General features: G+C 43.4%; 2 protein-coding genes across 2 annotated transcripts in view; one reads left to right on the forward strand and one right to left on the reverse strand.

Annotated features, from left to right (window-relative positions):
- Nucleotides 1-1,182: 1,182 nt before the first annotated feature.
- Nucleotides 1,183-4,356, reverse strand: igfbp6 (IGF binding protein 6). Its single transcript, NM_001123650.1, has 4 exons — nucleotides 4,026-4,356; nucleotides 2,938-2,972; nucleotides 1,865-1,984; nucleotides 1,183-1,296 (listed from the first exon to the last, which is right to left on the reverse strand). The coding sequence occupies exons 1-4, from the start codon at nucleotides 4,354-4,356 to the stop codon at nucleotides 1,183-1,185; spliced, it is 600 nt and encodes a 199-aa protein (NP_001117122.1).
- Nucleotides 4,357-20,096: 15,740 nt separating this feature from the next.
- Nucleotides 20,097-22,285, forward strand: part of LOC123727318 (putative per-hexamer repeat protein 5) — a 35,635-nt gene continuing 33,446 nt past the window's right edge. The window contains exons 1-2 of the mRNA XM_045696107.1: nucleotides 20,097-20,110; nucleotides 20,223-21,733. Of these exons, the coding sequence (XP_045552063.1) occupies nucleotides 20,097-20,110; nucleotides 20,223-21,733 (1,525 nt within the window). The remainder of the gene's footprint in view (nucleotides 20,111-20,222; nucleotides 21,734-22,285) is intronic.

Genomic DNA, 22,285 nt, shown 5'->3' on the forward strand with positions numbered 1-22,285 from the left:
GTAACTGTAACATATTTAAACTTCATTTACGAAAATGAGCATTGTAATAGGATGTGCCAAAAGCAAAACATTACCATGATACATTCCAATATTAAATGGTCAAAGTATAAATAAAATAGAAATCTTGAAGTAAAAAATCATAACAGTTGAATTGCTCAGATGTGTGTGGTGAATTTTGCTATGAGGGTGCTACTGCCGGCAAAGCACAATGTTGTCCCTAGCAATGAAATAAAATAACCTCTGTTTAAAAAAATTAAAAAAAAACAGCTGACAATATAAAAATACATGGCATTGTAGTTCATTAAATAAACCAACAATTTATATATAAAATATTATATTGATGTATATAAAAATATGCTTAACAACGTCTTGAAAAGCGTAACAGCCATAAGCGTTTTTTGTCTGCCACTTCAGAACACACTGTCAACCACAAAAATCCCAAATATGTACAAACAATCAGCTTTCAGAACAGTCGGAACGTCATTTCAACAACAACGGACTGTTTCACATCACTATTTTTCTGACGCGATTATAGGATAAGTGTAAAATTCAAGCAGTACTACATATTCCAAAATAAATTAAATAGAAAAGGAATATTCTTATATTGTATTAATTAAATATCATAATGTCAGTGTATCTTTGGAGAGAGGATGGTGACGTAGACATGTTTTCAGACATTGTGCCACACCAACACCAGCGTAACAGTATTTCAGCCTACTGAGTCAATAACAAACACAGGCACTGTCAGCTATCCTATAAAACAGAACATCTACAACGAACGGACGAAGCCAGGACAAGAGCCAGGGAATTCATTATGGAGAAATACAGCTGAGATATCAGTTAGTTGAGGCAGTGAGTAACAAAGTGGTAATGTGAGCTAGGTAAGCTATAGCACATTGTCACACTGAATGATTCAGAGGACTGGTATTGTAGCTGCAAACTGTTGAACATTAAGCTGGATATTGCTACTGTAGTACTGTAGGTATGTGTCTTTGTTTAGATGTTTCTTGACTAGAGAACTGTAACCTAATTTTGGGTAATTTCCATAGGAAGTGGTTAATCCCTGGTTTCTCCTGTCGAGGCAGTGTCTAGCACAAGCTAAAGCCACCCCCTCTCCATATCCTGCTCCTCCTCCTCCTATTCCCCTCCTCTAGGCTCAAAGTTTTGGGACAGAGACCTCCCTCAATCTCCATCGCATGGTAAAGTGCCGTCTTCGCTGGCACGTGAGGACAAGGCAGTACCCAGCTCGTCCACACACCAACAGAGGCCACGCTGTATACCCTTGGAGGAACGACACTGTGTTGTGTGAGAGGAGAGAGAATGATATGTCATCATACCACAGAACTATTGTCTGCATGTCCACAGCCCAGAGGACCTGAAAGAAAAGTCTTCTTTATCCAGAGCCTCTGGCCGTGGAGACATTTTTGGGCTGAACTGAATAGAGAGATAGCATGCAACTAAATAGAGAGATAGCATGCAACTAAATAGAGAGATAGCATGCAACTAAATAGAGGGATAGCATGCAACTAAATAGAGGGATAGCATGCAACTAAATATAGGGATAGCATGCAACTAAATAGAGAGATAGAATGCAACTAAATAGAGGGATAGCATGCAACGAAATAGAGGGATAGCATGCAACTAAATAGAGGGATAGCATGCAACTAAATAGAGAGATAGCATGCAATTAAATAGAGGGATAGCATGCAATTACATAGAGAGATAGAATGCAATTAAATAGAGCGATAGTATGCAATTAAATAGAGGGATAGCATGCAACTCTGGATCGCATAAACACATACACAGCCAAATATACATACACAGTCAAATATTCACGTCAGCAAACATGTTGCTCTGTATCTACCTGCTTTTTCCTGTAAAAGCCCAGAGTGTCACAATTGGGGATATAGATGTCACGATCAGACAGGAAGATAGTGAGCTCAACACCACGCAGAACACTATTGAGCAGCTTACGGCAGGGTGCCTAAACAGAACAAGGATACATTGATAAATACGATAACTGCACATTGATAAATACAGTAACTATACATTGGTCAATACAGTAACTACACATTGGTCAATACGGTAACTACAGATTGATAAATACAGTAACTACACATAGATAAATAAAGTAACTACACAAGCAGAAATGCTTATTAAATGACAGAAAATGCAGAGAACCCTTAAGTAGCCTATTGAAGTAGCTACAACATGTGTGGATATCATAGTACATGTATGTCAGGGATGCAGCATGAAGCCAGAAGCTAAACATATTATATGTTACATAATACCATGTCATTATATAATATTGTTAGACAAAGGCTGTTCCTTTTCAGGTCACTGAGACAGTGGTTTGAAGCAACTGTGACTATATATATACAGTACAGTGCATTCGGGAAAGTATTCATAAAATTTCTAAAACCTGTTTTTGCTTTGACATTATGGGGTATTGTGTGTAGATTGGTGAGGGAAAAAAACAATTACATTTTAGAATAAGGCTGTAACGTAACAAAATGTGGAAAAATGTAAGGGGTCTGAATACTTTCCGAATGCACTGTATTTGTTAAATTGTAGAAACAAATTGTGTGTTGTGTTTGTGTTTTATCGCAGATCAACCTCTTCTTGTAAAGGGAAAAATCCAAGGCCACCACAGTCGAGTCTAAACTTGGCTGATTCACATCATGGCCTATTAGTTCTGCCACGCAGCTGCATACACATCATGCCCCATATGGCTGCAGAATGCTGTCACTGTATCACCCAGATACACAGCAGCTTCAGTAATAACTAACTCTCCCGGGCTCCTTCCATCATACAGTATCTATCTGTATGAATATGAACACATTATGTAATCAGCTATGCATATTTTCTCACATTTAAGCAAGTGTGGGTAAGTGTATGTAGAAATCATTATTATCTTCATACTTGGATAAAACATACCTTTTCTATTTCACCACTATGTGAAGGATGTGGACCTATAGGAGAGAGCAGCATATTAACAATAATACATTAAATCTGGCCATTATTAGGAAACTTAACCCATCTCTGATATCATTATATAAGTTAGAAGTATTTTATTTCAAGCTGTTGCAAGACATGAATCATCAAGCATATACTGGATACCGATGTATATTTCCCATGAGTATAGTTCCTGTAGAATGTCCTTACTAAGGGATCGCAGTGGCTTAGTCTGAACAGTAGGTGGAGAGCTTGCAATGAATAGCAGCATAATCTGAATGTGGGTGACAGCGTGACACCTCATTCTGTGCTGTCAAGAAAATGCACACGCACAGATCACAACCTCTCTTTGAAATGCATGTACAGTACCATACACATCACATGTATCATGAGGCATACCTACACACACACACACAAACACACATACTTACACACACTCACACACACACACATACTTACACCAGCTACTACGTACTAATATGCCTAAACAGAGCCTCACAAGTGTCTGTTCATCATAGTGTAGCCTAAATTCAATTTATTCCATGACTGATGATATGCTGCTCAAGGCAACGTTTGAGACTTCTAGTTCCAAAGTCCCTCAAATTAGATTTTGGTCACAAGTAGGATTGCAAAATTCTGGGAACTTTCAATAAATTCCATGGTTTCCTGAAATCCCGGTTGGAAATTAGGAAACCTCCAACCAGGATTCTGGAAAACCAGGGAATTTATGGAAAGTTCCCGGAATTGTGCAACCCTAGTCACATGACTCCAGAGGCACTGCAGCATAGAAATCAAGACCATGCAGCCCTTTCAAATCCATGTTTAGTGCTTGTCATGCATCTAACATTAAATGTCATACTCATATGATAATACAGTACTAGCATTTCTATTTGGTGCACGCCAACGTCACATACAATATTCACACTGATGATGAGAGATTGTGTCCTACTACGTACTACTACAGCTACCCCCTTAATAAACTAATCTGTAGTATAATTGCCCTAACACACACAACACAAAGCTGAATTGAATACTATTAGACGTGCTGGTGGTTTGTGTCTCAGTCTTACCTGTGGGGTGGGGCCTCTCCGTGGGACTGGTCCTGCTGTGCTTGGTGCAGAAGCCCCTGCCCTGCAACAGAGCCTGGAGAGGGCTGTGTTCCTGAGGAAGAGGCACGCAGCGCAGCCCCTTGGCACAGTTCATGGTGTACACACCACAGGGCTCTCCCTGGGCCAACATTGATGTACCGCCTGCCTGCCCAATATGGTCGCGGGGGCCCCGACCTGGTTCTTTACACGAGAGACAACCCTTGTAGGGTCCCAAACGGTTAGCTAGAGTCGAACATCCGCAGTGAGCAATCAACAACAAGATAATAGTTGTTAAGTTAGAAAGGAGAGGCATTTTCTGTCCAGGTCTCAGGTTCAGCTCCACACTCTCTCTTTCTCCCTCTCTTTCTCAGTCAAATGTGGCTAATGCTATTTCTTCTCTGTTGTTTCTCCGTCTTCTTTCCGTCTCTTCAGCTTTGCTTGGTGCTTAGCCGGTTTAATCTCAAGACAGCCAGGAGTCCTCAGCAGTGCTAGAGGAGACAAACGGAGATCGAGACACAGCAAAGCAGCAGCTTTTAAAGATCTGAAAGGCGGTGATAGAGAGGGAGAGAGAGAACACAGTTATGACACCTTCAGGGGCTGGGACTCAGAGAGAGAGAGAGAGAATGGATGAGGGAGTAGAGGAAGAGGTGGGGGTGGATTATTTTCCTTTTGGAAATTATCAAAATCTCCCCCACCTCTTCCTTTCATCCCGCCCCCTCCCCCACCTCTTCCTTTCACCCCCCCCCCCCCATTAAACAGTATACATTATACAACATACACGTTCTCCCCATTATACTTGGTTGTAAGACCATTCTGGTCATATTTGCCATGGTAGCTATTAAACAAAGCTATTGCATTGCATTCAACTATACGGACTGCAATATTTAGCCCTATAAGACTTGTTCTAATGCTCTGTCAACCCCGACCAGAGAAGAATCTTGGATCTTGGATCTTGCAAAAGAGGCACTAAATAAAAAGATAACTTTGATAAATAAATGAAAATGACAAAAGTTGATCGAATTGCAGAGAGGATAGTGAACTGTCCGTGTACAGGAGAAAGTTAAAATAACCAAACAAATAGCTTATTTTATCAGTACAGTGTAATAAGGATCTACTTAGATGTGTGCCAAATGTTAGTCAAGAAAGGTTCCCAGAAGTAGAAGTGTTTTAATATAAACTGAAAGTGGATTGCCATGAAAAACATGTTTCAGCAGCTGGTGAATCTTGTTCTTACCTTGTGTAATGCATGTGCATAACTATAACCCATTGTTTTGCTCAACTTTTTCCAGATCAAACAATGTGGAATGGATTGGTATCGCTCCAACAGGGGCACTATCGCACCTCCTGACCAACTATAGTGAACGTGATCGTTGAGACCAGGGATGACAGGGCTTGATGATGGCCGGACTGGGTATTTAACACATTATACACTGAACAAAAATATAAAAGTAAAATGCAACAATTTTAAAGATTAAACTGAGTTACATTTCATATAAGGAAATCAGTCAATTGAAATACACTGACCAAAAATATAAGCACAATATGGAAAGTGTTGGTCCCATGTTTCATGAGCTGAAATAAAAGATCCCAGAAATGTTCCATACGCACAAAAACATATTTCTCTCCAATGTTGTGCACAAATTTGTTTACATCCCTGTTAGTGAGCATTTATCCTTTACCAAGATAATCCATCCACCTGACAGGTGTGGCATATCAAGAAGCAGATTAAACAGAATGATCATTACCCAAGTGCACCTTGTGCTGGGGACAATAAAAGGCCACTCAAAAATGTGTAGCTTTGTCTCACAACACAGTTGGCTCTGACCAGAATAGAAAGAGGAGTGGGAGGCCCCGGTACTTGTCCTCTTGCTCAGTTGTGCACCGGGGCCTCCCACTCCTCTTTCTATTCTGGTTAGAGCCAGATTGCGCTGTTCTGTGAAGGGAGTAGTACACAGCGTTGTACGAGATCTTCAGTTTCTTGGCAATTTCTCACATGAAATATCTTTTTAATTTCTCAGAACAAGAATAGACTGACGAGTTTCAGAAGAAAGTGCTTTGTTTCTGGAGATTTTGAGCCTGTAATCGAACCCACAAATGCTGATGCTCCAGATACTCAACTAGTCTAAAGAAGGCCAGTTTTATTGCTTCTTTAATCACCACAACAGTCTTTTAGCTGTGCTAACATAATTGAAAAAGGGTTTTCTAATGATCAATTAGCCTTTTAAAATTATAAACTTGGATTAGCTAACACAACGTGCCATTGGAACACAGGAGTGATGGTTTCTGATAATGGGCCTCTGTACGCCTATGTAGATATTCCATAAAAAATCTGCCGTTTCCAGCTGCAATAGTCATTTACAACATTAACAATGTCAACACTGTATTTCTGATCAATTTGATGTTATTTTAATGGATAAATATAATGCTTTTTTTTTCAAAAATAGGGGCATTTCTAAGTGACCCCAAACTTTTGAACGGTAGTGTACATACTGACCGTAATAGAGAAAGGGCTGAGGCAGGCAGCAGCCAATAATGCAATCAATCTATCCATTCAACCGTTCAACATTTGCTTCACGGGCACCATCTTCAAGAGATCACTCTCCCCCATCCTGAGCCTCACAACTCTTCATATCACTTACAGTTCCATTCCATTGTTCCAGAATTCTGCCATGGCTGAAGAATCTGAATTCCATACTTCCATAATTGTGATCATAGTAGGCATAGAATAGCAATAGAGATGGGGCTATAATGCATATTACAGTACATTTTATTTGTCTTGTCCAAATACATCAAACAACAATATAATGCATAAACCAGCCTTTGCTGGAGGATCATATGATGGAGCATGGAATTAGAATGATTCAAAAGAATTAGAATGACTAATGAACCCATAGAATTAGAATGATTCAAAAGAATTAGAATGACTCTAATGAACCCATAGAATTAGAATGATTCAATAGAATTAGAATGACTAATGTACCCATAGAATTAGAATGATTCAATAGATTTAGAATGACTTTAATGTACCCATAGAATCAGAATGATTTAATAGCTTTAGAATAACTCTAATGTACCCATAGAATTAGAATGATTCAATAGAATTAGAATGACTCTAATGTACCATAGAATTTGATTGACTCATCTATTTATATGGGTTAGAGCTCCAGAGGTTAAAAATCCACTCTTATCTATAGAGCATATTTTTCATAGTGTTGGGTGCGGTAGTTTGTCTGAGGTTACTACCATGGTGTAGCCTAAAGCACTTAAGTAATTAAGTAAAAATACTTTACATTTCTACTTAAGTAGTTTTTAGGGGGTATCTGTACTTTACTATTTATATTTTTGACAACTTTTACTTTTACTCCACACATTTCTAAAGAAAATATCCACTACATTTCTAAAGAAAATATGTACTTTTTACTCCCATGCATTTTCCCTGACACGCAAAAGTACTCATTACATTTCGAATGCTCAGGCAGAACCGCAATATGGTCCAATTCACACACCTGTCAATATAATGTGTTGTCATCCCTACTGCTTCTTATCTGTTGGACTCACTAAACACAAATTCTGTGTTTCTAAATTATATAAAAAAATATATTGTGCCGTCTGGTTTGCTTAATATCAGGAATTTGATGTATAGCATTTACTTTTATTTTGTGCTTTTACTCAACTATGACAATTGAGTACTTTTTCTACCCCTGTACTTAAGTACATTTAAAACCAAATACTTTTAGACTTTTACTCAAGTAGTATTTTACTAGGTTACTTTTACTTTAGTCATTGTCTATTAAGGTATCTTTACCTTTATGATAATTGAGTACTTTTCCACCACTGCCATGGAGGAGACTCCTGTAAGGACAAGATTATGTGTTTATATACTGTTGTCACGAGGCAACATGAACATTATGACATCATTTCAGAGAGCATAAAACAGGATTTAGAAAGATGTCAATAGTTCCGGAACCCCAATGGTGAAAACCTGTTTAGTCGTCAGCCGCCTGGTGTTCTTATTAGGGATGATTGATCTTGGCACTAAGAGCAGAAATCACCTGCAGTCTTATGTTCCCATCAGTGAGCTACAACAGCTACAGCCCTAGCTAGTCTGTTTCCACATGTTTTGTCAGGAGAATCTAAGAGACACGCCAGACCAATGGGGACTCTCTTTTTCCACACTCCCTGGATTACTCATTTTTCCTCTGTACACAGACTGACAGACAGACAGACAGACCTATTCTTTTTCATTATAGATCACATTTTATGTTTTTGATATGGAATTGGTTTAACAGATTGTCAGTCTCTCTCATGGCTTGCTTTGATTGACTCACTGTTGTGCTCACCATCGCCGGTCTACTAACCACTGTCCCTGGCAACCATCATTACGCACACCTGGATATCATTATTTCCTTGATTACTCTCCCTTTATTTAGCCCTCAGTAGCCATTGTTCACTAGGTAGTATTGTTTTGTTTCACGTTCTGTACGCTTTTCTTGTTCTGCATTTATTCATTTTTAAACTCACCTTCTGCACCTGCTTTCTGACTTCCGTTGTTGTACGTAACAGTCACTAGGAAGCGCTATACTTCTGCAAAGTTTTTCTACTGTAGTTTTTTGGAGTCTTACCTAATGAACACAAGTGCATTTTCTAAATGAATTAATGAGATACTGGACAAAAGGTAAGCATTTCACAAGAATAGGGGTATGCTAGAGCAGTGCCTACACAGCAAGGTGGCTAGTGAATCTGTGTGTCTGATGTGAGCAGCTTGCCAGAAGATACCCGCCCTACCTTTATGCTTGTTCACACTGAGCTGCACTGGGGTCAGAACGCAATCATGGTTACATCCCTCAATGCAGGGATGGGATATGCCACTGTACTTCAAATTTTACGGTTATCCACACTGCTCCATTTTCTTTCCTAGAAAACGTCCCTTTTGTCCTCATGCTGAGTAGTGGTTGCCACTGCAGCCATTTTGGAATGGCACATCGCGTAGAACAACAAAGGTGCTGATTGGCTGACGCTGCCATTCCAAACATGTTTGGCCTGTCAAATGACAGCAACAGAATTGGCAAGCGCATTACAGAGCTGGGACCACCATTTTTTGTTTTGTTTTTGGCTAATGCATCAATATACCGTCTCAGCAAAAACAGGGTTTCTCCCCAAGCTGTGTGCACTTGTCTGGGGACAAGGTTATGCCTACCAAGCATGTCGATGAATTAAACTGTCACATGACAGCGAGGCAGACTGGCAAGTGGTAGTTTTCATGTGGTCAATCTGCATGCTTTGGTTTCTTCAGAAACACGATTTCGGCCTTAAAGTACAGTTCCTCAAATCAATATGCCGTCTCATTAAAAACAGGGTTGTCCTATGAAAAGATGGTTAGATGGACTTCTGCAACCCAAATGGCACCCTATTTTTCTATATACATTTTAGTAATTTAGCAGAAGCTCTTACCCAGAGCAACTTAAATATATATATTTTAACTAGGCAAGTCAGTTAAGATCAAATTCTTACTTACAATGACGGCCTACCGGGGATTAACTGCCTTGTTCAGGGGCAGAATGACAGATTTTTATTTTGTCAGCTCGGGGATTCGATCTAGCAACCTTTTTGGTTACTGGCCCAACACTCTAATCACTAGGCTACCTGCCACCCTGAAGTTAGTGCATTCATCTTACGATAGCTAGGTGAGACAACCACATTTCACGGTCGTAGTAAATACATTTTGCTCAATAAAGAAGGGAATGGGGTTCCATTTGGGACATAGTTTAGGGCCCATGTCTGAAACTGTCTTATGACAGGGAGGTAGACTGTACTAGACTGGTGAGTGAAGGGCATCGTGTGTACTAGACTGGCAGCATCATGTGTGTACTGGACTGGCAGCATCATGTGTGTACTGGACTGGCAGAATGTGTGTACTAGACTGGCAGCAGCATGTGTGTACTGGACTGGCAGCATCATGTGTGTACTAGACTGGCAGCAGCATGTGTGTACTAGACTGGCAGAATGTGTGTACTAGACTGGCAGCAGCATGTGTGTACTAGACTGGCAGCAGCATGTGTGTACTGGACTGGCAGAATGTGTGTACTAGACTGGCAGCAGCATGTGTGTACTGGACTGGCAGAATGTGTGTACTAGACTGGCAGCAGCATGTGTGTACTGGACTGGCAGAATGTGTGTACTAGACTGGCAGCAGCATGTGTGTACTGGACTGGCAGCAGCATGTGTGTACTGGACTGGCAGAATGTGTGTACTAGACTGGCAGCAGCATGTGTGTACTGGACTGGCAGAATGTGTGTACTAGACTGGCAGCAGCATGTGTGTACTGGACTGGCAGAATGTGTGTACTAGACTGGCAGCAGCATGTGTGTACTGGACTGGCAGAATGTGTGTACTAGACTGGCAGCAGCATGTGTGTACTGGACTGGCAGAATGTGTGTACTAGACTGGCAGCAGCATGTGTGTACTGGACTGGCAGAATGTGTGTACTAGACTGGCAGCAGCATGTGTGTACTAGACTGGCAGCAGCATGTGTGTACTGGACTGGCAGAATGTGTGTACTAGACTGGCAGCAACATGTGTGTACTGGACTGGCAGCAACATGTGTGTACTGGACTGGCAGAATGTGTGTACTAGACTGGCAGCAACATGTGTGTACTGGACTGGCAGAATGTGTGTACTAGACTGGCAGCAACATGTGTGTACTGGACTGGCAGAATGTGTGTACTAGACTGGCAGCAACATGTGTGTACTGGACTGGCAGAATGTGTGTACTAGACTGGTGGCAGCATGTGTGTACTGGACTGGCAGCAGCATGTGTGTACTAGACTGGCAGAATGTGTGTACTGGACTGGCAGCAGCATGTGTGTACTGGACTGGCAGAATGTGTGTACTGGACTGGCAGAATGTGTGTACTAGACTGGCAGCAACATGTGTGTACTGGACTGGCAGCAGCATGTGTGTACTGGACTGGCAGAATGTGTGTACTAGACTGGCAGCAACATGTGTGTACTGGACTGGCAGAATGTGTGTACTAGACTGGCAGCAGCATGTGTGTACTAGACTGGCAGCAGCATGTGTGTACTGGACTGGCAGAATGTGTGTACTAGACTGGCAGCAGCATGTGTGTACTGGACTGGCAGCAGCATGTGTGTACTGGACTGGCAGCAGCATGTGTGTACTGGACTGGCAGCAGCATGTGTGTACTGGACTGGCAGCAGCATGTGTGTACTGGACTGGCAGCAGCATGTGTGTACTAGACTGGCAGCAGCATGTGTGTACTAGACTGCCAAGTGAAAGGCATCATCTTAACTTTGTGTCTGCCTTGCTGCATTTAAAAAAATTAAATCATCATTGTATGGTCTACCTGGAGTATGTGTAAAATAAAACATATTTTGTATTTTTCCATGATGTGCCATTTGTGCATCCAAAGATTTATCCAATGACCACTCAACCAGATCTTTTTCACATTTAAAGGGAATTTCAATATTATGTGCATTTAAACAGTAAATATTTTGGTTCTCCCGATCATTCATTTTGAAACGTTGGATTACACACAATATGAGAGTGTTCTCTCTACATACCATCATTCATGGTCATGCCCAAGATTGCTTTTCCATCCATCCTCAGTAATCTTATCCTCTTGGCATCTTATTGCTGACAATTTTCTAAACATCATATTAAATTCCCTCTGAGAGCCCCCTGCTGTCTCTGTTCATCAATGTGAAGCCACTACCTCAAAAATGTCCCTGTGTGTGAGGGAGGGAGGGTTAGTGATCCAGCACAGTGGTGGGCATCGCTTGCTGAAGGTCTCTGCTGCTTGAGATGCAGTTGTTATTCAACTGAGTCAGAGAATATTGCTCTGCATTTATTCAGCTGATGTGCTCATAGGTAGGCTAGGGCTATAACCTAGCCTGACCAACAGCTCCCTCCTCTCTGTCATACAATCCAGTTTGCACAAAGTCTCCTAGTGATTTAGCACAGGAAAGCCTGCTAGCATTCTGTCGTAAATTAGAGGATGGGAGAAGGGTTGCAGCACGGTAATTTATGAGACTGAATGTGGAAGCGAAAGTGAGGCAGGCAGGAGGAGTAGTGGCATGTATTCTTCTAGTGGCAAGTTGGGCAAGCTTGATGGACTTCCTCTCCTGGGTTTTAGAGTTGGAAACTAAACATTATCCAGCTATCCTGCCTGGCCCTAGGCTGTGCACACAAACCTCTACCAAGATCTCAAGGAATGGGTAGTCACTGGTTTCTTTTCATTCCGGTGTAGTGGAAAAGAGCCACACAGCAGCTCAAACTTGTGGTTACACTTAAAATTAGGTATACTTTAAGGATAAAGGTTTTATACGTAGTTGATAATTATGGATAGTTTATATGTTAGGCCTACATATAACCTCTTTATAAATCCTTTTAAGTATGTAAAGTGTTACCATAATAGTCCTATAGCCTCCTGCAAGGATTTGCAATGCCTGCAAGTATTCACAACTGATTTGCAACTTATGTTGCAAACTTAGCTTACTATGAGAATATTAACAGTGCAGTGTACTGTAATTATATGCACAATTTATGCATGAAGCCTTTCTCAGTAGCGTCAGGGCTGACAGTTTGTTGAAGGTGATGTTCCTCACATTCCTGACCTATGTGAGATGTGTACTTGTGCGAGATGGAGGCCATTTTCCAAGCAAGTTTCTCAGAACCTGAACCCCCCTTCATCAAAGAAAAGGGTAACACAAGAATTCTCACACGCGATTCACAGTTGGAATCTGATAGCTATCTGCAGGTAAAATTAAATTAGTTTGACATTAGAAGTTTAGAGTGACCATTAAAGAACGCCACATCCATACTTTGTGATGCCGTTATCAATTCTCCGTCGTCATGACGCACATCCTGTAAAATTCCCCCAGATCTGGACAGTACGGGAGCTTTCATTCCCATAAAGGTCATGTTCCTGTCAGAATATGCGTCACTGGAATCTTCATGTTTCCTCATTCCGCTTTCACAAGTGATTCATTTCACCTCTGTCAGACACTGCCCCTGTGTACTCAAATCTAGGCTTATCTGTCCTCTGCGATTCTAGCAGAAGAACATCTTTGATCTGTGGCATTCCACTTATTTCAACAGATTTATTTGAATTCCATTCCAATCAATTCAAACTCCATTCCTATTTCATCAGCCTATCTAAGCCCAGGTGCATCTGTGAATCTTTCATTCAGACATGTATAACCTTTTAAAGTACCTTCTACTAATGTAGTCAGTAGAACCTGTCAAGTGCAGTACAGCCAGTACAGTAAACGCCTACAGATTGAACTGAACTGGGACTACATAGGAAAGAAGGAGAATGAGCCCTGGACTTTAACTTAGGGAAACCAAAGGAGTTTCAGACTGTGAATACTCATGCGGGATCCAGGCCAGAATCTGGGTTTAAATAGTAATTGTTTTAAACGTGCTTGAGCTTGCCTAAAGTGCCGGATAGGCGGGATTTGCACTTTTGGGACTATCGTGTTGGTTCCGTTGTGGGATGCAAGCTCAATCCATCACAGCTGAAGCATTATTTGAACCCAGGTAGGTCTGTGTGGAAGAGGTGTTACTGTATGTGTGCCTGAGAGAGGGAAAGAGTTGCACAGGTTAGCAGCCAGAGACACAGGAGGACTACCCCCCCCTCCTGTATGGGCTGGATCACCTTTCACCTAATTCTGCTTGGCTTTGTCCTGCCGGCCACTGGCTCTAACTGTAGCTGTGGTTCTGGCTCTCCCTGGCTGGCTGGCTGAGAGGGCAGAGTGGGGTGGTTACCCAGGGCAGTGGGGACGCTGGGGAGGCGGTCGGGCTGTCCAGCTGTAGACAGCTAGGTAGGGCCAGCCAGGCTGTGTGTGTGTGAGAGAGAGAGGGAGAGAGAGGCTGGGGTTGGAAAGTCAATGATTTAATAGCAGCTCCTGACAGTAGTTTTCCATTTAAAATTGTGACTCTCACAGTAACTGTTGACTGTTTGATTTTCTGTTAGGCCAGTACATCTCATTACTTCACAATCTAATTGTGAAACATCAGCATTGTGGCACACCTGGGCCGCTCCCGAGGACTGTGAGCTCTCGTTCTCCTTTGCCAACGTGAGTAAGACATTTAAGCGTGTTAACCCTCGCAAGGCTGCCGGTCCAGACGGCATCCCTAGCTGCGTACTCAGAGCATGCTCAGACCAGCTAGCTGGCGTGTTTACGGACATATTCAGTCTCTCCCTATCCCAGTCTGTCCCCACTTTCTTCAAGATGTCCACCATTGTTCCTGTCCCCAAGAAGGCGTAGGTAACTGAACAAAATGACTATCGCCCCGTAGCACTCACTTCTGTCATCATGAAGTGCTTTGAGAGGCTAGTTAAGGATCATATCACCTCCACCTTACCCGACACCCTAGACCCACTGCCACAGTGGAGAAGGAGAAAAGCTTCAAGTTCTTCAGAGTACATACCACTGACAATCTGAAGTGTTCCATCTACACACAGTGTGGTGAAGAAGGCGCAACAGCTCCTCTTCAACCACAGGAGGCTGAAGAACTTTAGCTTGGCCCCTAAGACCCTCATAAACTTTTACAGATGCACAATTGAGAGTATCCTGTCAAGGCTGTATCACAGCTAGGTACAGCAACTGCACCGTCCGCAACCGCAGAGCTGTCCAGAGGGTGGTGCGGTCTGCCCACGCATCAGCGGAGACCCACTGCCAGCCCTCCAGGACATCTACAGCACTCGGTGTCACAGGAAGTCCAAGAAAATCATCAAGGATGTCAGCCACCCGAGCCACGGCCTGTTCAGGTCAGTACAAGTGCACCACAGTTGTGACGAGAGACTGAAAAACAGCTTTTATCTCAAGTCCATCAAACTGTTAAATAGCCATCACTAGCCGGCCTCCCACCAGTATCATGTCCTGAACTTAGTCACTGTCCCTAGTTGGCTACCGCCTGGTTACTCAACCCTGCACCTTAGAGACTGCTGCCCTATGTACATTGCCATGGAACACTGGTCACTTTACATATTGTTTTACCCATTTCATATGTATATACTGTATTCCAGTCAAGGCCATGCTATTCAGCTATTGCTGTACATATACTATCTATGTATTCTTCAGATATACTACATATTCTATCCACATACTGTCCATAATGTATATACATCCCATCACATATACTTTTTTGTGTGTATGTGGACACCCATTCAAATTAGTCGATTCGACTATTTCGCCACACCCGTTGATGACAGGTGTATATAGTTGAGCACACAGCGACGCTATCTCCATAGACAAACATTGGCAGTAGAATGGCCCGTACTGAAGAGTTCAGTGACTTTCAAAATGGCACCATCATAAGATGCCACCTTTCCAACAAGTCAGTTCGTCAAATTGCTGCCCCAGTCAACTATGAGGGCTGTTATTCTGAAGTGGAAACTTCTAGGAGCAACAACAGCTCAGCCGCGAAGTGGTAGGCCACACAAGCTCACAGAATGGGACCATTGAGTGCTGAAGCGTGTAGCGCATAAAAATCGGCTGTCCTCGGTTGCAACACTTACTACCGAGTTCCAAACTGCCTCTGGAAACATTGTCAGCACAAGAACTGTTCGTGGGGAGCTTCATGAAATGGGTTTCCGTGGCCGAGCAGCCACACACAAGCCTAAGATCACCATGCGCAATGCCAAGAGTTGGCTGGAGTGGTGTAAAGCTCTCCGCCATTGGACTCTGGAGCAGTGGAAACACGTTCTCTGGAGTGCTGAATCACGCTTCACCATCTGGCAGTCCGACTGACGTATCTGGGTTTGGCGGATGCCAGAAGAACGCTAGTGCCAACTGTAACGTTTGGTGGAGGAGTAATAATTGTCTGGGGCTGTTTTTCATGGTTCGGGTTAGGCCCCTTAGTTCCAGTGAAAGGAAATCTTACCATTACAATGACATTCTAGATTCTGTGCTTCCACAGAATCGGGAAGGCCCTTTCCTGTTTCAACATGACAATGCACAAAGTGAGGTACACACAGAAAAGGTTTGAGATTGGTGTGGAAAAACATGACTGGCCTGCACAGAGCCCTGACCTCAACCCCATCGAACACCTTGGTGATGAATTGGAACGTCGACTGCGAGCCAGGCCTAATCGCCCAGCATCAGTGCCCAACCTCACAAATGCTCTTGTGGCTGAATTTAAGCAAGTCCCCGCAGCAATGTTCCAACACCTAGTTGAAAGCCTTCCCAGAAGAGTGGAGGCTGTTATAGCAGCAAAGGTGGCACCAACTCCATGTTAATGCCCATGATTTGGGAATGAAATGTTCGACAAGCAGGTGTCCACATACGTGTGTGTGTATGTGTATATATTCAAGGGTTTTTCTTTATTTGTAATATTTCATTTAACTAGGTTAGTCAGTTAAGAACAAATTCTTATTTTCAATGATAGCCAAATAGATCATGGGAGAGTTATGAATGGTGGACAAACAGAGGATGATTGTAATGAGGGAATAAATTAAAAGGATGTTAATTATAATTTATAGTACAGTACTGCATAAAAATAAATCAAACGAACTGATATGCACCCATATCTGCCTTGTCTAAGGGCAGAACAAAGGTTTTTTACATTGTTAGCTAGGGGATTCGATCTCGCAACCTTTCGGTTATTAGTCCAACGCTCTAACCACTAGGCTACCTGCCACTCCAAATAATAGTGAAGACATCAAAACTATGAAATAACACATATGGAATCATGTAGTAACCAAAAAAGTGTTAAACAAATCAAAATATATTTGAGATTCTTCAAAGTAGCCACCCTTTTGCCTTGACAGCTATGCACAATTTTGGCATTCGCTCAACCAGCTTCATGAGGAATGCTTTTCCAACAGTCTTGAAGGTGATCCCACATATGCTCAGCACTTGTTGGCAGCTTTTCCTTCACTCTGCGGTCCAACTCATCCAAAACCATGTCAATTGGGTTGAGGTCAGGTGATTGTGGAGGCCAGGTCATCTGATGCAGCACTCATCACTCTCCTCCTTGGTCAAATAGCCCTTACACAGCCTGGAGGTGTGTTTAGGGTGATTGTCCTATTGAAAACAAATGATAGTCCCACTAAGCGCAAACCAGATGGGATGGCGTATTGCTGCAGAATGCTCTGGTATCCATGCTTGTTAAGTGTGCCTTGAATTCTAAATAAATCACTGACAGTGTCACCAGCAAAGTACCCCCATACCATCACACCTCCTCCATTCTTCACAATGTGAACCATTTACATTTTAGTCATTTAGCAGACACTGTTATCCAGAGCAACTTACAGTAGTGAATGCATACATTTCATGCATTTTTTTTTTTTGTACTGGCCCCCCATGGGAATCAAACCCACAACCCTAGCGTTGCACACACCATGCTGGCGTTGCAAACACCATGCTCTACCAACTGAGCCACAGGGAAGACTGAACCACACATGCAGAGATCATCTGTTCACCTACTCTGTGTCTCACAAAGACAAGGCAACCAAAAATCACACATTTGGACTCATCTGACCAAAGGACAGATTTCCACCGGTCTAATGTCCATTGCTTGTTTTTCCATCTCCTCTGAACAGTTGACTGTTGAGATGTCTATTACCTGAACTCCGTGAAGCATTTATTTGGGATGCAATTTCTGAGGCTGGTAACTCTAGTGAACTTATCCTCTGCAGCAGAGGTAACTCTGGGTCTTCCTTTCCTGTGGCGGTCCTCATGAGAAACAGTTTCATCATAGCACTTGATGGTTTTTGCGACTGCACTTGAAGAAACCATCAAAGTTCTTGAAATGTTTTGGATTGACCGGCCTTTCTTGCCTTAAAGTAATGATGGACTGTTGTTTCTCTTTGCTTATTTGAGCTGTTCTTGCCACAATATGGACTTGGTATTTTACCAAATAGAGCTATCTTCTTTATACCACCCCTACCATTTCACAACACAACTGATTGGCTCAAACGCATTAAGAAGGAAAGAAATTCCACAAATCAACTTTTGACATAGCACACCTGGTAATTGAAATGCATTCCAGGTGACTACCTCATGAAGCTGGTTGAGAGAATGACAAGTGTGCAAAGCTGTCATCAAGGCAAAGGGTGTTTTATTTATTTTTTTGGTTACTACATTATTCCATATGTGTTATTTGATGTCTTCACTATTATTCTACAATGTAGAAAATAGTAAAACTAAAGAAACCCTGGAATGAGTAGGTGTGTCCAAACTTTTGACTGGTACTATATATGTGTGTGTGTGTGTGTGTGTGTACCACCTCGTCGAACATCTCATTTATATAGTATATACAGCGCATTCTGAAAATATTCTGACCCCTTGACCATTTTACAGCCAAGACAACACAGGAGTGGCTTCAGGTCAAGTCTCTGAATGTCCTTGAGTGGCCCAACCAGAGCCCAGACTTGAACCCAATCAGACATCACTGGAGAGACCTGAAAATAGCTGGGCAGCAACGCTCCCCATCCAACCTAGTAAGTACCAAGTAAAGGGTCTGAATACTTATGTAAATGTGTTATTTCAGTGTTTTATTTTTAATACATTTGCAAAAAAATCTGAACTTGTTTTTGCTTTGTCATTATGGGGTACTGTGTTTAGATTGATGAGAATAAACAATTTTTTCCGTTTTAGAATAAGGTTGTAATGTAACAAAATGTTGAAAAAGTCAAGGAGTTTGAATGCGCTGTATGTACTCCGGACTCGAACATTACTCGTCCTAATATTTATATATTTCTTAATTCCATTATTTTACTTTTAGATTTGTGGTTATTTGTTAGATATTACTGCACTGTTGGAGCTAGGAACACAAGCATTTCGCTACACCCGCAATAGCATAAATATCTGTATGCAACCAATACAATTTGATATGATTTTGATGTCTGGCAGCATCGTCCACTGTGATGATGCCCTCTTCCCTATCTATAGGTTGTACAATGGAAACCCTGTGGGCCAGCAATTTGGACCCAAATGGTGACAAGATCGGCTGTGGAATATACACTGAGTGTATAAAACGTTGTTACTCAGTGTACTGTGATACCACCGAGCCAGCGTTGACCACAGTCTGTTTCACTAAGTGCTTTTGGCCACATTCCACAAATTAATAAATGTGGGCTTAACTTCAGATAAGTGATACATTTGTGTGTGTGTGTGTGTGTGTGTGTGTGTGTGTGTGTGCGCGTCTGTCTCTAGTATCAACATCTGTAACCTGGATGATTTGAATCTCTCTGTATTATAGATGACGGTGATCTGATCTCTGTACCCAAACACAGCCCAGGATGTTACTCTTAACTTTCCTAAACACTGCTGGGAAACTGACAGAGACAACAGCAAACATCCATCCTGACCCCTGCTACTCTTTCACCTTAGCACACAAACGCACACATGCATGCAGAAAGATTCCAGCTAACAACATCACTAATTGACACAGTTTTACAGTAAACCAACAAGGTCTTCTGGAGTCAAGAAGCTATGAAAAGGAGGGGGAGTCATAATCGGGGCTAAACCTCTTTCCAAATCCCTATCCCTGTAACCACTTCCAGTAACCGACCTTCTTCCGAAATCCCCATCCCTGTAACCACTTTCAGTAACAGACCCTCTTCCCAAATCTCCATCCCTGTAACCATTTGTAGTAACACTCTGCCTTCCCAAATTCCCATCCCTGTAACCACTTCCCTATACTTAATTTGCGAGTGCTGGTTGTGTTTTTCATATGTCTGTCCTCTGTTGGCTATGTAAGCTTTTCCACAACCCATTTATAAAAAGGAAGTGCGGGTATGACAGAGGACACTGTTCTGTATTTGTCTTTACCGTGCCGGTGACTTTACCGTGCCGGTGACTTTACCGTGCCTCGTGGCTGTCCATCATCATGACTCTGTCATCCTCCTCCATGCCCCACTCTGCCTGGAGGTCCAATCTCACTTCCTCCATGTCCCACTCTGCCTGGAGGTCCAGTCTCACTTCCTCCATGTCCCACTCTGCCTGGAGGTCCAGTCTCACTTCCTCCATGTCCCACTCTGCCTGGAGGTCCAGTCTCACCACCTCCCCCAGGGAGTGCATCTTGATGACTGGGAAGATGCCCTCCGATGCTACCGGGACCACCACCAGGACCACTACTGAGACCACTACCGGGATAACCACCAGGACCACTACTGAGATCACTACCGGGACTTACCGGGATAACCACCAGGACCACTACTGAGATCACTACCAGGACCATTACCGGGATCACTACCAGGACCATTACCGGGATAACTACCAGGACCACTACTGAGATCACCACCGGGACCACTACCAGGATAACCACCGGGACCACTACCAGGATAACCACCGGGACCATTACCGGGATAACCACCGGGACCATTACCAGGATAATTACTGGGATAACCACCGGGACCACTACTGAGATCACTACCGGGATAACCACCGGGACCACTACTGAGATCACTACCAGGACCATTACCGGGACCACTACTGAGATCACTATTGGGACCACTACTGAGATCACTACCGGGACCACTACTGAGATCACTACCGGGACCACTACTGAGATCACCACCGGGACCACTACCGGGACCACTACCGGGACCACTACCGGGACCACTACCGGGATAACCACCGGGACCACTACCGAGACCATTACTGAGATCACTACCGGGACCACTACCGGGATAACCACCGGGACCACTACTGAGATCACTACCGGGACCACTACTGGGATCACTACCGGGATCACTACCGGGACCATTACCGGGATAACCACCGGGATAACCACCGAGACCATTACTGAGATCACTACCGGGACCACTACCGGGACCACTACCGGGACCACTACCGGGATCACTACCGGGACCACTACTGAGACCACTACTGGGACCACTACCGGGACCACTACCGGGATAACCACCGGGACCACTACCGAGACCATTACTGAGATCACTACCGGGACCACTACCGGGATAACCACCGGGACCACTACTGAGATCACTACCGGGACCACTACTGGGATCACTACCGGGATCACTACCGGGACCATTACCGGGATAACCACCGGGACCACTACCGAGACCATTACTGAGATCACTACCGGGACCACTACCGGGATAACCACCGGGACCACTACCGGGATCACTACCGGGACCACTACTGAGACCACTACTGGGACCACTACCGGGACCACTACCGGGATAACCACCGGGACCACTACCGAGACCATTACTGAGATCACTACCGGGACCACTACCGGGATAACCACCGGGACCACTACTGAGATCACTACCGGGACCACTACTGGGATCACTACCGGGATCACTACCGGCACCATTACCGGGATAACCACCGGGACCACTACCGGGATAACCACCGGGACCACTACCGGGATCACTACCGGGACCACTACTGAGACCACTACCGGGATCACTACCGGGACCACTACCGGGACCACTACTGAGATCACTACTGGGATAACTATCGGGACCACTACTGAGATCACTACTGAGATCACTACTGAGATCACTACCGGGACCACTACCGGGACCACTACCGAGATCACTACCGGGACCACTACCGGGACCACTACCGAGATCACTACCGGGACCACTACTGAGATCACTACCGGGACCACTACCGAGATCACTACCGGGACCACTACCGGGACCACTACCGAGATCACTACCGAGACCACCTGGAACACACACGGAGGTCGGATGAATGCATACGCACACACAGACACACATAGTCTTGTACAACTACCCAGTAGTGGTCCCGGTGGTTAACACACAATTCAGTCCCATTCAAAATCCTATTTTCCCTAAACCTAACCTGTACCTTAACCTTAAGCCTAACCCCGAAACCTAACCCTAGCTTCTAAACCTAATTCCAACCTTAACCCTAAACCCCCTAGAAATATAATTTGACCTTGTGGGGACTAACAAAATGTCTCCAGTTGGTCAAATTTGTGTTTTTTTACTATTAGTAATCACACACACACACGCACACACACACACAGATTGCGTGACAGTAATGTGTTCAGTCACATCTCATGACATCTCCAGTCAAGACGACTGAAACTGACACCATCATCAGTCAGTAGTGAAGGTAGACTGAAACTGACACCATCATCAGTCAGTAGTGAAAGGTAGACTGAAACTGACACCATCATCAGTCAGTAGTGAAAGGTAGACTGAAACTGACACCATCATCAGTCAGTAGTGAAAGGTAGACTGAAACTGACACCATCATCAGTCAGTAGTG

Source organism: Salmo salar, chromosome ssa15 (genome assembly GCF_905237065.1).
Source record: "Salmo salar chromosome ssa15, Ssal_v3.1, whole genome shotgun sequence".
Taxonomy (NCBI): Eukaryota; Metazoa; Chordata; class Actinopteri; order Salmoniformes; family Salmonidae; genus Salmo; species Salmo salar.